The 15979-nt window shown below is 36.8% G+C and overlaps 1 protein-coding gene across 1 annotated transcript in view; it reads left to right on the forward strand.

Annotated features, from left to right (window-relative positions):
• Positions 1-8447, forward strand: part of SEL1L (SEL1L adaptor subunit of SYVN1 ubiquitin ligase) — a 52515-nt gene extending 44068 nt beyond the window's left edge. The window contains exons 18-21 of the mRNA XM_065871667.1: positions 355-429; positions 1527-1699; positions 5304-5432; positions 8238-8447. Of these exons, the coding sequence (XP_065727739.1) occupies positions 355-429; positions 1527-1699; positions 5304-5432; positions 8238-8447 (587 nt within the window). The remainder of the gene's footprint in view (positions 1-354; positions 430-1526; positions 1700-5303; positions 5433-8237) is intronic.
• The last annotated feature ends 7532 nt before the right edge of the window (positions 8448-15979 follow it).

A 15979-nucleotide genomic window follows, 5' to 3' on the forward strand; every position in this document is an offset into this window, starting at 1 on the left:
TTTGACGTCCATCATAAAATTAACTGCTTTCAGTAAATATATTTTTCAAACTACAGCAGATGCAGAAACATTGCTTTTCCAGTGGTATGTAGATCTCTAGTGTTTCAGTAGTCTCGTTATTAGTTCTGTGGTGAAAATGTGTCTCAGGAAGTAGTGTTGCCCTGAATGCAATGATTCCTTTGAACTCAGTATTTTATTCCCATACTTAATTTCAATAGTTTTTTCATTTAATATTTGTTATATCCCAGTACTTATTTAAATTATGCTCCATGTATCCACCCTGGTTTGCAGATAAAGCCTAAAGTCTAGGGCCTTTCCTTAAACACCTGATTTGTATTTCACCTTTCCTTGTAGGAGAAGCAACCATCGTAGGTGAGAATGAAACTTATCCCAGAGCTTTGCTACACTGGAACCGGGCCGCCTCACAAGGTGAGTGGTTGGTTAATTCTAGGATAAGAATTTTACCCAGGGACCTTTCTTTATTGTTTTTTGTTTGTTTGTTTTTAATCTCACATAAAGATTAAATCATGTCATTCACCACTTTAAAATTAAGCAGAGTTACTAACTGTAGTTTAACTTGTTTGCTTTCATGATTGGTATTCATTCTTAAAATGGAAGTTCCAGTCCCAGGGTTTCTAAGTTGAACTGCAAGGTCTTTATCGTACTGGACATTTATATCATACTACGCTTTACTCTTTGGTTTTTAGTTGGAGGCTAGTATGTTGTACTAAATGAGAACTGAATAGAACGTGTGATAGACTATAGGTGTAAAACCTAAGATTTCAGCCTTTCCCCACTCCTTTTTATTTGAATAGTTCTTTCTCACACATACTACTCTCAACATCGTCTGCCTATCCCTTTCTCCAAGCCTAAACAATGGTCCAGTTGAATTATTTTATTTTATTATTTTTTTAATAAATTTATTTATTTTATTTATTTATTTTTGGCTGCCTTGGGTCTTTGTTACTGCGTGTGGGCTTTCTCTAGTTGCTGTGAGCAGGGGCTTCTCATCTTTGCCGTGCACAGGCTTCTCATTGCGGTGGCTTCTCTTGTTGTGGTTCGTGGGCTCTAGGCATGCAGGCTTCAGTAGTTGTGGCGCACGGGCTTAGTTGTTCTGCGGCATGTGGGATCTTCTTGGACCAGGGATCAAACCCATGTCCCCTGCACTGGCAGGCGGACTCCTAATCAGTGCGCCACCAGGGAAGTCCCCAGTTGAATTATTTTAAAATGTTAAATGACAGAGTAGAGTGATTGATCATCTGAGGAGTATTATTAGTGAAATAGAGATTACACCCACTTTGTTTTACCTCTCCCTGACTATTACAAAAGCCTTCTTCAGAAGAGCAACCCTTCTAGTTAAATTTTTACTGAATTTCTATGTTGGCTGAAGAATTTGTTATAAAGTCTGTGTGTTACAAATTAACATTTATTTTATATAAACATGTTAGCAGGAGGAGAAATAAGAGTTTGGTCTGTTTTCAACACACCTTATTTATTGGCAGGTTTGCATTTACCTTTTGTTTCAGGCTATACTGTGGCTAGAATTAAGCTTGGAGACTACCATTTCTATGGATTTGGCACTGACGTAGATTATGAGACGGCGTTTATTCATTATCGCCTAGCATCTGAGCAGCAGCACAGTGCACAAGCTATGTTTAACCTGGGATATATGCATGAGAAAGGACTAGGCATTAAACAGGTGAGTGTGACTTTGAAACAAATGTATGGATAATGTAATTGTGATTTGGGGGGAAACATCTTCATTTTTATAGGAAATAGGTTTGCTTTAGAATGTGCTCAGATTTTAGGTGCTAACTTAAGAGACAGTTTTGTAATATTTCAGAAGACTGCCCTGCATCTCTCTCATCCTCGAGCACACACACATATTGATATCTATCTACACTGTTATATTTAGGATATTAAGCCAAAGATAGATTCATGAAAACGGAAAAGCAGTGCTGCCTCTGTTGATAACTGCTGTTTGAGAAACTGTCCATCAATAGCCAAATTCTATCATTTCTAGATTATTTTGAAATGAATTTAATATATTCATTCTTTTACCTTCCTAATGAAGTCTAACATTCTTTAGACCCACGGTCTTAAGTTTTTGCCTGTGTACCCTTAAAATAATTTTGAAAAACTGTGTATCCTCTTGCACATTTTTAATTTGACATTTAAAATATCTCATCATAAGTTTCAAAGGGTCTAAGTCCTAGCTATTTTAAACACTAACATTTTTATAAATAAAATGACTAAATTACTTTAAGTACCAAAATAATTTGATAACCCCATTATTAATTTTTTAAATATACACAGCAAATTCGTTAAATGAAAATAGTATCTTTTCCTTTTCTCCCTGAATTTATATTTTAGTCCATTATTCCCACAGAATTATATACCAGTGTAATGTACTGATCACTGATCATGCTTATCTGAAACAAAAAAGTGTATAAATTCAAATTTGAATTTTATTTCCTGTGATTATAGGCTCTTAAGTATTAAGAAAAATTCTCGAGATATTAGCCATAGTTTGTCAGTTATTCATATACTATTGTTCTCATCAACTTCATGATATTATAAAATTTGATTAAATTTTTTGTGGTAATTATTGAAAATGTATCTTTTAGTGAGATAAATAGAGCATTTTTAAAAATTAGCCTAAGTATCATGGAACAGGTTTACCATTAATTCTTGTTTTCATTTTATAAATATATGACTGGAACCTTGTTCACATAAATAAGTATATGGGAATGGGAAGAATTTTATTATAGCAAGGTCACTTAATTCTTTAAACTGCTTTAGAGTTATATGCTGTCTTGGTAGTTTGGGCTGCAGTGACAATACTGTAGCGCAGTGGCTTGAACGACAGGCATTTATTCCTCACGGTTCTGGAGACCGGGAAGTTGAAGATCAAGGTGCCAGCAGATTTGGTGTCTGGTGAAGGCCCTCTTCTCTCTGTGTCCTCTCAAGAGGAAAGAGCGAGAGAGAAGCCGCAAGCTCTTTAGGGATTCTGATAAGGACACTAATTCCGTTCATGATAGCTCTACCCTTATGACCTCATCCAATCCTAATTACCTCTCAAAGGCCTCACTTCCTCATACCATCACATTAGGGAGTAGGGTATCACATATGAATTTTGGGGATACACAAACATTTAGTCCATAACATATGCCAAAAATCAGACTGATCTGTCATTAAAATTATTTCTGATGATCTGTCACTTGATAACTTGGTTAAGCCTCTGTTCAGTTCTGTTGAAAGCAAAGATTTGGAAACTAGAGACTTGCAAAAGGAGGTGTTCCCTGATCACTGGACTCATACTTTCTCAGTTTCTGGGAGTGATGTCTAAAAGGCTTTCCCAAGGCTTATCAATAGCTAATGATACTCCTTGCTCATTCAGTCACTTAGAGACACTTTGTGACCTTATGTGCTTTTAAATCTAGAAGGTTGTTCATTTCATTTTGTTAATGCACTGTTTTTTGTCAAAGTGCTTTTTTATTTTATTACACTTGAGTATTTTAATTCCAATATGTAAGTTTTGATATTTTACATTTATATTAATATAAGATACTTGAATGTAGTTTTATCAAGAATCTGGAGCTGCAGGCTGAGTGCGTTCAGTTCATGGACAATCTCTGCCATGTAACATAGTTGTTGAAGCCTCCCTGCATTGTCAGATCAGTCAGCCAAATCAGACTTAGTTTCTATCAGAAAGTCTGACTTTGTTAATTCAAATAAAAGTAAAATGGGTTTGATGCCTAATGTAAAGATTACCCATAAGTTATGGGTTTTATACGCTTAGTAATAATTTGCTAAAGACAATCAGAATTAAAGTAATGTAACAGTCTGTTTTTATAATAGGCTGTAAAACAAGAAAACAAGAAAATTAATCAGTGTGCTTTTCTCATAATTTAATTTGTAATGTAAAGCTTATACAAATTCTTATGAATAAAGACTATGATAAAAGGGATAGAATTCCTTTGATTAGCATTAGGGGAGGGAACCCTGGGATTCAGCTTTTAAGAATAATTAATCATGTATAAAAATCAGAATAATTTCGTTTTTATAAGACATTATGATCACCTTTTCTTATGTTTTCTGTTTTTTTAAATAAAAGAGATACTCATACTCTAAAAGCTAATCAGTCCAGCATCCAGTATAGATAGAAAAATATTAAGTATTAAACAAGATGAGGATTGGTTATAATTGGAATAAATAATTCAGGATTTGATTGATAGATAAGATTTAATTACCCTATTGAATCATCCACACAGAGTCTGCAGATCACATAAAGTTTGATGCATGATCTTGAAAAATATACTTTTCCGTTTTCATGAATCTGTCTTTGGCTTAATATCCTAAATATAACAGTGTAGATATCAATATGTGTGTGTGCTCGAGGACGAGAGAGATGCAGGGCAGTCTTCTGAAATATTACTACAAATAAAATTTGTTACATTTTTTAAAAAGTCAAAGACACTGACCATGCTGTTACTGTTATTTGAAGGTGCTCTTCTTTTTAACTAAAAGGATTCACCTTAGGGACAAGTATAGAGAATAGCTGAAAGTAACTGCTTATATTTAAATATGTAGAAAAAGTCAGTCTTAATGTTTAGCCTTTCTTTCCCATGTCTCATGGAATTCTTACCTATGAGTTTGGTATTCTTTGACAGTAGTCAGGGGATGGGAGAAGTGAGGTTGTTAAATGAGAATTTTGCACCTCCCACCATCCCATTCTACCACTTATCTAAATGCAGAGCACTCCAACCTGGACCAAAATTAGTAATGACTTGTTTTGCCCTTTATAGAAATACATCTAAGACAGGAAAACACAGGATGCAAGTCCCTTAACACTGTCTATGCATGCACCCCTTGGAAAACTTTGAGTATGTCTACCCCAGTTTGAAGATCACTGTTGCAGACTGAAACCAGGAATTACTTACACTGACTGGTTACAAGTAGGAAAATATTAACTTGAGACTTACAGGTCACCCCGGAAGTCTCCAGGTTAACAGTGTTATGCATAGGTATATAGCTGTGTCCACCGTATCTGCACAGCAAGTGGGATGTCAGATCAGGGGAACACAAGTTAACTTTTAAATTTTTCAACTAAGTTTTTCAAAATTAAGCAGTTAGATAATTAAACAAATTTTACCTAATTAAAGCTTGGGTTTTTTTCTTTAGGTAAGGGAAATTTTAAAATGAAACTTGAAAGGTAAAATAAACTTTCCTAATATATAAATAGTAATTATTTTTACTTAGTTTAACAAGAAATGCACTTTGGTTTACTACCCGTATTATAGGATATTCACCTTGCAAAACGTTTTTATGACATGGCAGCGGAAGCCAGCCCAGATGCACAAGTACCAGTCTTCCTAGCACTCTGCAAATTGGGTATTGTCTATTTCTTGCAGTACATACGGGAAACAAATGTAAGTGGTCTGTGTCTCTTTTAACTAAAATACAAATGATGTAACCTTCTCAGTCCACAGTTTCGTTTTTGCAAAGTTGGGGGAGGGGAGGAAGGACCTGCAAGTGTCTGGTCTCTTTCCTTCTTCCCAGATGAAGGGACCTCATCAGGTGAGGGATGAGTATAGCCACAAAGTACTTAACACTTCCCAGGTAACATTTGACAATGGTTCCCAGTGCTAAAGCATTTTTCATTGGTGCAGATGTTTCCTGGTTTAGGGAAAACTGAGACTAAACCATGGCAATTTGCAATAGTAGTTAACTAATTCCAGTAAACATTAAATCAGATGACTGCCTAGCAGTGACTCAGACCAGCCCCTTAAAAAGAGAATTTAAGACAGGAAAAGAAGTAGAACCTGAGAACCTGTCCAGGCTCTTGTACTTCAGATTCTTCTGATAGTGGAACATGTTAAAAATACCACTGAAACTATATTTTCTAAAAATACCTTGAATTATTTAAATATGCTTAATGATAGAACTTTGCTAGGAGATGGGTGGGTTACCCATTCTCTTCAAAACTACCAACTCTAGTTACCAACACAATGTTGGTTCTCTTGGGTTCTCCAGTTTTCTGTTTTGTTTACAGTACCAATCGTTCCTCCTAATGGATTCACTGGTGCAGCATTTAACTCTGAAAGTCCTAAAATGTATGCAGAAAGAAGGGCTATTTAACTTTAATTCACGCCAGACCAGAAAAGGATGATGTTTCAACCTTTTGTTAATATCTTTTAGAACAAGTTGATGCACCATTTCAGCACTAGAGTCCGGAAGGGGCATTCCCTCTTTGTTACACAGATGTAAATTTAGTCCATGCTGCTTCAGCATCTATAAAGAGAAATTCGACAACTTTTCCCTTTTGCAGCCCTAGCACATGCACTGAGGTCCTCCACGTATAGGGCTCCAGAGGGCTGGAGATGTTGGCCTCTGTCCTCTTGATTGCTTGTACATTTGTAATGTCAAATTTATAATTGTTCAATAGCGTGAGCCAGGGTATGCTGTATGCTCCGTTAACTCAAAGGATCATTGTTCCTTTAACTGAAAAGCTAACAGTGTGGCCGCCTGCTCTTTCTTTCCCAGGACTATTTCAGACCCTTGTCTCTCACAGTTTTTATTACTAATAAACTACTGATTACAGTCTAGGATTTGGTCATGTAATACACCATGTTAAGTTGTTGTGTTTTATACAGAAGTTCCAAGAAGACAATAAAATGCCCAGTAATCCTACCACCTAGATATTCCAACTTAAAAAAAAAAAAAAAGAGAGTAAGAAGTATTGATGGTAAGAAAGTCAAAAAATACAGAAAAACAAAGTCTCCTATTGTGGGTCCCACCCCAGGGAACACAGTTAATAGTTTGTTATAATTTTTTTTACAGAAAAATTTTAACACCTGTACCTACAAATATTATATTATGGGGACCTTTTAAATGTAATTTTATTTAAACCTAAAGGATTATGCCCCATATTTACTTTCTTTGTGGGTAAGCATCAGTCAGAAAATACCAGGAATAACTTAAGTGACACTAAAACAATTAAAATATCATAGATGAAGAAAATAACTTTTAAGTTCAATTTCAGTTGTTAAATATTTAGTTAAATCCTAACTAAAAAGCATTATTTGTTCAGCTATTGAATTTATGAATTCCTGTCATCTTCAGTTACATGAGAGAAGTAGTAAAATAGCCCTGCTTTCATTAGAAGAGAGCTTGTTAGCTAGTGTGTCAACACTAGAAATAGGTTATAGGTGAGGTGTGCCAAGATACTGATTTCCGCCCCCCCTTGGTCCTCCATTGTCCCCAGTGTTTGTTTCAAATATTTCCTGTGAAAAATGGTTGGAAATCAGTGCGTTAGGTTACTGATGGAAAGGAACCATAGCTCTGGTCCTCAGACATTATTTTGAGTTTCAGTTGAAGGCTTTTAAAACTTTCTTTTTTTTCAGTTGAACTCATTGTCTTTATATTTTTGTCTTGTTTTATCCTTAATTTTATTAGATTGGATCCTTTGTTAAAGTCTGGTGGGTTTTATTTTTATTTTTTTAATTGAAGTGTAGTTGATACACAATACTCCATTTACAGTTACAAAATAGTGGCTGTAATTCCCATGTTGTATGATGTATCCTTGTAGCTTATTTTATACCTAATAGTTTGTACCTCTTAGTCTCCTACCCCTATATTGCCCCTCCGCCTCTTCCCTCTCCCCACTGATGACCACTAGTTTGTTCTCTATATCTGAGCCTGCTTCTGTTTTGTTATATTCACTAGTTTGTTGTATTTTTTAGATTCTGCATATAAGTGATATCGTACACTATTTGTCTTTCTCTGTCTGACTTATTTTACTTAACATAATGCCCTCCGAGCCCATCCATTTTGCTGCAGATGGCAAATTTTCATTCTTTATTATGGCTGAGTAATGTCCCATTGTGTATATATGTACCACGTCTTCTTTATCCATTCATCTGTTGATGGACACTTAGGTTGCTTCCACATCTTGGCAATTATGAATAATGCTGCTATGAACATTGGGGTGCATGTATCTTTTAGAATTAGTGTTTCTGTTTTTTCGGATATATACCCAGGAGTGGAATTGCCGGGTCATATGGTAGTTCTGAGTTTAGTAAAACCCTTTTTTTTTGGAACACATTGCAAAATGTTACTAAAACCAATTGATTTAATAAATTCTGTATTTATTTATCTAATCTGTGATGTAACTTTCCTAGCTCCTTCTATTACATTTTAATGATCATAATGATTTTTATACTTTTCTCATTAAGCTTCGAGATCTGTTCACCCAGCTTGATATGGACCAGCTTTTGGGACCTGAGTGGGACCTTTACCTCATGACCATCATCGCATTGCTGTTGGGGACAGTTATCGCTTACAGGCAGAGGCAGCACCAGGACATGCCTGTCCCCAGGCCTCCCGGGCCACGGCCAGCACCACCACAGCAGGAGGGGCCACCCGAGCAGCAGCCACCACAGTGACCCACGGCGGCCAGCCTTGACCAGTGACAAACAAGGAAATCGTTTACCAAGAACACTTGCATTTGATTTAGGACTTTGGATCAGTGGCCACCTCCTGGAAGAGGCACAAGGAAGCATTGAATTTCTAAAGCTGCTTAGAATCTGATGCCTTTATTTTCAGGGATAAGTAACTCTTACCTAAACTGAGTTGAATGTCCGTTTCAGTGCCGTATGGAATAACAACTCTCAGTGGCTCCCCTGCCCCCCCCTTTTTTTTTCCTGGAAACATGTGAGACACTCAAGGTAATGTCTGCTGTGTCCAGCTATCTTTCTTGGGTCCTTTTGGTCATTCTTTCAATGTGCATAAGTTCTGTCAACCATCTTTAAGGTCTCATGCGTCGACACTAAAAACTGATCGATGTAAAAAGGAAAACCCAGTTAGTTGCAGATTTAACCTTAACATGTTTGAAAGTCTGAAAATAGAACTTGCCTTTTAAGTTAAAAAAAAAAAAAAAGTCTTCAAAGTGTTTCAGAACTGCGATAACCGAGGAACTTTTACCAGGCCACATGCAAGTATACATACTCAGCATATTTGTTACTTTAAAAGGCAAGGTTGGGAGGTTTCTTACTGTTGGTGATTGTCATACTTTATACCATACTTCTCTCCTTCAAAGACTGAAAGGCCATGTTAAAGAGTTTTATGTGAACTTCATTTCCTTGGAATGGAATATATAGAAAACATTGTGAACTGACTTCTTGAGCTAACACGTGAACCTGCCCCAAATTACTCAATGTAATTTGCTTGCTTGTTTTGAGTATACAGAGCCTTTATCTGGAAGCCAGAGGATGGACTAAAGGGGAGAGATTAGAAAACAATATTGAAGAACTCTGAGTGGGGTACCAGGATCACAGACACACTTTCCCAAAAGTTGAAGCATTTGCTCCCAGGATTTATTTTACTTTGCATTTCTTATTGCAAAAGAACAGACCACCCTCCTGAATTTTTAAAATATGTAATATTGTTGCCAAGCTATGGCATACAGTGACTACCATTACAATACTAACACTCAGAGAATCTGAGATGCATTAAAATCAGTGGTTGAGGAAAGCCAAAGCCTGTTTGTACCGTTCAGGGAGATTTTTATTTCTGCAGTTTGATGTTACAGTAGAAGATCAACCACTTGCTTAGCTTTCGTATTCACCACCCTCGCACTGTTAACATCAGGAAAATCAAGGCTATTACACTTCAGAATTGTCTGGTTAAGTACTACAGAAAACAACAACGACAGCAACAACAAAGAAAACAGAGAAGGTCACATACCACAAATGAAAAAATTAAAACTTCAACCAAATTGTATTCCTTGTTGTTGTCGGATGGCAGCGTTCACCAGCCTGTATCTGGTCTGAGGCTCTCTTAGTGTGTGAGCAGGCTTTCTGTGCCTGCTGACCTCATCTGTTTATATTAATCTTTATACTCTTTTTCCATAACCCCTTATCTGCCAGAAAACTTGAAGAGTTGTAAGACTTTGGTTTTTGAAGTAGAGATTGTATTTAGAACTAGAGTGAAGTAGTCTGTAATGAGCGTGAAGGCTCTAAATGTGAAGTAGTGTGCTTTTTTGGTGTTTAGAGTATTATGAGAAACCTGGTAAGCAAACTTTCCTCCTAGATAATTGCTTCTAAATAGGAAGAGGTGATGACAGCGAGAACCATATGTATAAATGCAGATCTGAAAGGTAAGAAATTTTACCCTCAGAAGTGTCACGTTGCTTTGGGCAGCTCATGTAAATATTAAGACTTGATCTCTTACATTAGAGATTTGAGTACAGTCGGTACAGTATGTTGATGTCTTCACCCCTGCCTGTTCTCCCCCAACCTTCAAAATAAGTACGATCCACAGTAGCAACCACGCTTCATTTCGAAGGAACTGTTTTAATTTATTTAAAACTTGAACAACTAAACTTCCATGTTTTTCTACCATCCACCTAATTTTTCCTTTAGCAGCATTCTTATCTCTATCTTTACTTCCCTCTGTTAGTACTTTGAAAAAACATTTCTTAAAGCAGTGTGCACTACCCAGAGGCAGGTGGGAAAGCGTGGTCTTGTTCTCCAGGCAATAACTTCCCGGTAGTGTACCACTAGCCATGTTCCTTTTTATTAATCTCCCAAATAGATCTTTTTCTTGGCTTTTGTCCACCTCCTGTTTTACCCTGGGTCATTTGCTACTGGAAATTTGAATGGTAAATTTAAAATAACTTCGTTCCTATGGCTTCATTTAAAGACTGTCTCAAAATACTTTGTTCCCTTTTTCATTCTGTACAGGAGACATGATACCTAAGCAAATAGGAACTGGGTTTGGTGTTTCTCCTAAAATAATGCTCAATACCTACCTAATCAAATGGCATCCATTTGAATAAAATGACAGTAACTAAAGCTAGTTAATGTCAGTGACATTAAACTAACTCCAGGATTCAGGAGTTTTAATGTTAGAATTTAGAGCTAGCAGAGTACGGCTTCATTTCTCCGTGGTAGCCCTTCTCTCCTGATCCCTTTTATAGTCTGTCTTCCTGCCTTCCAAGGTGATGACAGTAGTACTCTACTTAGCTTCTATTCTCTTGTGCATTTGGTTTCTTGGTTAGTCAACTGTTCCAGAGTCTTGAGACTATCTGTTTTGCTTTTTGTTTTATGTTAACAAAGGTAGCATTGGGGTTTGGGGTTTGGTTTGTTTTTTTTTCCTTTTTGTTTTTGGAGCTTTTGTTTCTGTATTCTGGGTAAGGCTTATCTTATTTTTGGTTAATATCCAATGGCACAGAAAAATAAACCAAAAGGTTTCTTTTTTTCAGAATTCATTATTATTTAGCATTTAGATGAACTTGTGAGTCATTAATCTTAATACTGTTGAGGATGTGTTACCCTTCTGCATATAAGGTTAATTTGTGAGAGTTTTACTGCTAAGCCATTTTATCTCTGTACCATTGGGAAGTTGTAGAAACTTCTGCTGGCGATCTGGCCATGATCTGTTGCTTTATTTAATTAAGGAGCTGCTGTTGCCTCCAGGAAACTTAAGTATTTTGTATAAGCTTTTTTTTTCTCCCTTTCTTTGCTCCTCATGTTTGTTCTTCAAACCAGTGTTTGGAAGTATGCATGCAAGCCTATAAATGAAGACCACAGCTCTTCATGTGTGTAGCATGTGTATTATATTGTCTAGCTACATCTGCAAAAAACCTTTTTCAGAGGTTTGGACTAACATTTCACATGCACATTTCAAAACAAAAAGTGCTTCAGAGAAACAGCCCCTTTACCTACCAGGAAGAGCAACGTGGGCTACATTTGTCCCAATAACAGCTAGTGTTCGTTTTGAAAGTGAATTTAATTATGTTATACAATATTATGACTACAACTGTGCAAGAAATAAAGCAGAAGAAACTTCTATTTTCACGAAAATACTTTTCATTAGTCATTGCTCTCAAATGTAAATGAAAATACAAAATTTCTGAATATCATATTGTCAGAGGCACTACCTGACTTTTAAATGTGTAGTAGTCCTCGAAAAGAAGCTAAATTTCTCCTTCCAGTTGGTATTTCAAGAGAATTGAAAATATTCCAAGTAAAAACGATTTGTATTTTTAAAGTGACTCTTTGCACAAGTAAAAACCTGATGTGTGCGTGACAAGGATGTCTCAGTTGTGTGCAGGGAGTCACCTCTCATGCACCGGCTTTCATGTTTGGAATAACAAGATGACACTATTCTCTTTGATTTAAATAAAAAAATCATAATATTGATACGATCAAGGTGTAACCACTATCAATATTTAGGAGACGTTTTAAAAGACGGTAAGCTGGCATTGGAAAGAGCACCATGGTAGACTTTTTGTAAATTTATTTTGTATTTAATTAAATTCAATATAAAGGCTGGTGAAGTGTAATATAATTGTGTAAACAAATCCTGTTAATAGAGAGATGTACAGATTCGTTTTGTACTGTATCTTGAAACCTGTGAAATAAAGATTCCACCTCTGGTTATCCTGTATGCTATAACGTACCATGGCCAGGCACCTCTCCAGGCAGACTTTTTTTAAAACCTGAATCATTCAGTTTTTTCATGCACCATTTTGGAAATTCAGAAACTTCTAGAAAGCATTGATTAGGGGCAGTTTCAACCCATCTTACATTTACTTTTAACTATTGAAATTCAGATTTCTATAAGTTGAATTTTATCCTGCAGATTATGAATTTGCTAAGACATGTTTCCCTTTTTAAATCTCTGAGATCTTTGACCTGAATCAGCCTGTGATATATAGTATGCATATTCACTTTTATCCTGATTATGGTAAAACTTAGCTAAAGTTTGCTTATGCATTGTCTTTTCCCAGAAAGTTTTTAGGAGGGCTTACAGAGAGCTACATAACGGTGCAACACGACAAAATGTACATAGGATAAGTAAGTAAAGGGGAAACAAAGGAGAAAACAGTATTAAATCAGGAGTGAACTTTGTACACAAAATGCATGTTAGAACCAGGCTACAAATCTGGCCCTAACTTCCTAGCAGCCAACTCAAAAGAAATCGAGCTAAATGTTCATCTTAGAAGCATCAGATCCTTGAAAAAGTTTGGATGATGCAGATTGTGGCAAGTGGAGAAACTGGGTCTCAAATTTTACTTCTGGGAGCATAGTCAGCCACCCAAGATGACTTTGACCTTGACTAAAATAAAAGTTTTGAGGAAGTTGGACATCAGAGCTGTAACATCAGCAGTTTGATCATTCAACCTGGAGTTGGGTGTGATGCCTATTTACCAGTTAGCCCCTTTCTGACAAATCATTAAAATGAGTCCTTGGTCTTCACGGGATGCAACTTGATGAGAAACAGCTTCTCCCTTTTACCTTTATGACACTAATTTGGATTGGCTACACTAACCTTGAAATTTGCTTATACTGTGTCACGACATATACATAAATATATGCAAGTAAAAAATTAGAAATAGTTTCTGTAGTAGAAACTACAAAAAAAGAAGGAAGATTTTTTTACTTTTTGGATATTTTCCAAATACTTGAAGAGTCAAGTGAAAAATAAAAGGAGCTTTAGGATCTCCCAGTTCAAAAGGAGATGCTTCTGCATTAATGGATCTTGTATATTTCTTCCCATGTCATTTCCACCACTACTTAGAAAGCCATCAGATTGAACAAACTCGAGCAAAAACTCTGGTTTTCCTAGTGGCCAAACGTTTTCAGTCTGGATTAATTTATTTTAAACATGACCTAGTGTTAATGCTGAATTGTGTATTAAGTCCCACTTACAAAAACCCCACGTGATTTTTTTCTTATGTAAGTTGAGTCTAATATGGTCAGTTAATTGACTTGAGAACATTCGTATAAATATTTTCTGGTTTTGCTCAGTCCAGTTTCCTTTTGCCCTCTCTCTACCTCCCAATAGAACTCTTATTTAGCCTCTCAGGATTGAAAAGAATTTCTCATAAGTCTTCTAAGTATTAGATATGAGATTTAAGTATCCCAAACAAGGATTCTGACTTTGAAGTTGTCACTGAGTTTTACATGATTCAAGATTTAAATGTGAACAACGGAAGCCTCCATTCTTGGAAACATTTATTTCAAGATGTGAAAGCACAGCTGTGAGTTTCAGAGTTTGTGCATCTGGGTTTCCCCACTCTTCACCCATGCATTGCCTAAATTTTTTTTCCTTAGGAAAATTTTATTAATTGACTCTTTTTGTTCTAAATGAAAACAAATAGAAACTAATCCCGATTGTGCAAGAGAGGAAGGGGAGGAAGTAGAGGGAATCATCCAGCTGGTCTTGTTTCCCTTGTACTAGTGAAGAATTTACTTGAATTTTCTTCAACCTATACAGATACTATTTTCTTTTGCATACTATTTGGACAATGTTCTTTGGCTGGTAGCATCTTACACGTTGCATGGAAATTTACTGCCAGGACAGAGGTGAGAACAGCACACTGGTTTCCCTATAGTCCCTATTTTGACTCTAGGTGAAATAAATGCTGTAAATGGAACTGTCCACACTGGAGCTGTGAACAACAGCCTTTATTATTTCAAAGGCAAGGAAAAAAGTAATTGAAGAAGCCTTAGATGTGTTAATTGGTATTTATATTTCATCACTCATTTAAGGCTTAAAAGTAATTAAAACTGCATAACTAATGCTTTTTGTACTCAAGTTCACTAAACCAAAGAAGGAACCTATTAGGTCTCACCGGGCACGGTGAACTAAGCTAGGAACTGGACATTTATACCTTAAAGCAGTGAAGTAGAAGAAAGGCCTGTGAACTGGGATGAAACCCCAGCCTTAGCTACAGAAAAACTACACTGCATCCCAGTAGACCTATTGCCACTAATGAAAGGGGCTTTTTAATTACGAGTCACTATTCCAGTGCCAGAGTCATGAAGACAGATTGGACAGATGCACAGGGATGGACCTATACACAACCTCCACGGCCTATAGTTGGGTCTTGCATTCCCGACAGGTTCTCCCGTTGACCCTCCTGAGTTGCCTAATCCCTTCATAAAAGCGATTAGGGATCAGTCCTGCCCCCAGTGAATGGCGCTGAAATGCAAAGGAAGAAAGGAAGGATGCCATAGCAAGGGGAGAAAAGCTCTGGACTGGGCTCTAGTCCTCACGGTGAGTGGATGGTCTTGGGCAAACTGCTCATTTTATCAAGAGGCTGCTTGCACTGGATGGTCTTTAAGGTCTTGCCAGCCCTCGGAGGTTTTAAATGTCAAAAGCAATTGAGTAGACATTTTTTTCAATAACCAGCTAGCCTGAGAGAACCTTGCAGTTGGCACTCAGTTTGGGGTTTTGGAAAACTTAGGTCACCATGAAGTCCATCTGGATGTAGGTGTACTTCCTGTTCCGATATCAGATGCCCTAAATATCAAACCTGGGTTTGAGCAAACTGCAATATTTCTTTGGTGACCTTATATCCCTTTAAGGCTAAAAGCTTTAGGAAGTGGAGGCTGTCTTCCTGTGAAGAGACTTGAGAAGGAGAGCAGAGTATTACAAGGGGGAGTCCAGTGGATTATGAGGCCTTGAGCCTTGTAATCTTCTGTTACAGGGTTTATGCCTTGAAGGGCTTCTTTCTTTATAGGATATTGATTAATTCTGGGAAGAAGTTTTGAAGGATCTATTTGAATCTTGATGGGAGGTGGACTGCAAAATTTGCCCATATCAGTTGGAGATTTTGCCCACAAGGAGTGCGGTAGCTGATTCAATAGGGACAAATTATCGGTGTTTCCAGAATCAGTATAATAGCGTCAGAGATGGAGCAAGGGTCCAGAGATGTCAAATGGTCATTGAGTTCACTGGTTGGCTGCTTTGATGGCTATTATCAAGTTCTAGAATTATTTTATCCTTTTGGGAGAAAGAAATGCCAGCATGATACTTCCCTAACAAATCTCAGTGTAGTAAATGGATAGGGGTAGAGAAACTAAGGAGAAAAGGGTGTGTACCTCTCAAAGGGCCTAAACGAAAGAGAATAGCTTTAGAGACTGAAACCTCTTAAGGTTCATTAGAGATCCCCAGTATTTGAACT

The sequence above is a fragment of the Phocoena phocoena genome, chromosome 2 (genome assembly GCF_963924675.1).
Source record: "Phocoena phocoena chromosome 2, mPhoPho1.1, whole genome shotgun sequence".
Lineage (NCBI taxonomy): Eukaryota > Metazoa > Chordata > Mammalia > Artiodactyla > Phocoenidae > Phocoena > Phocoena phocoena.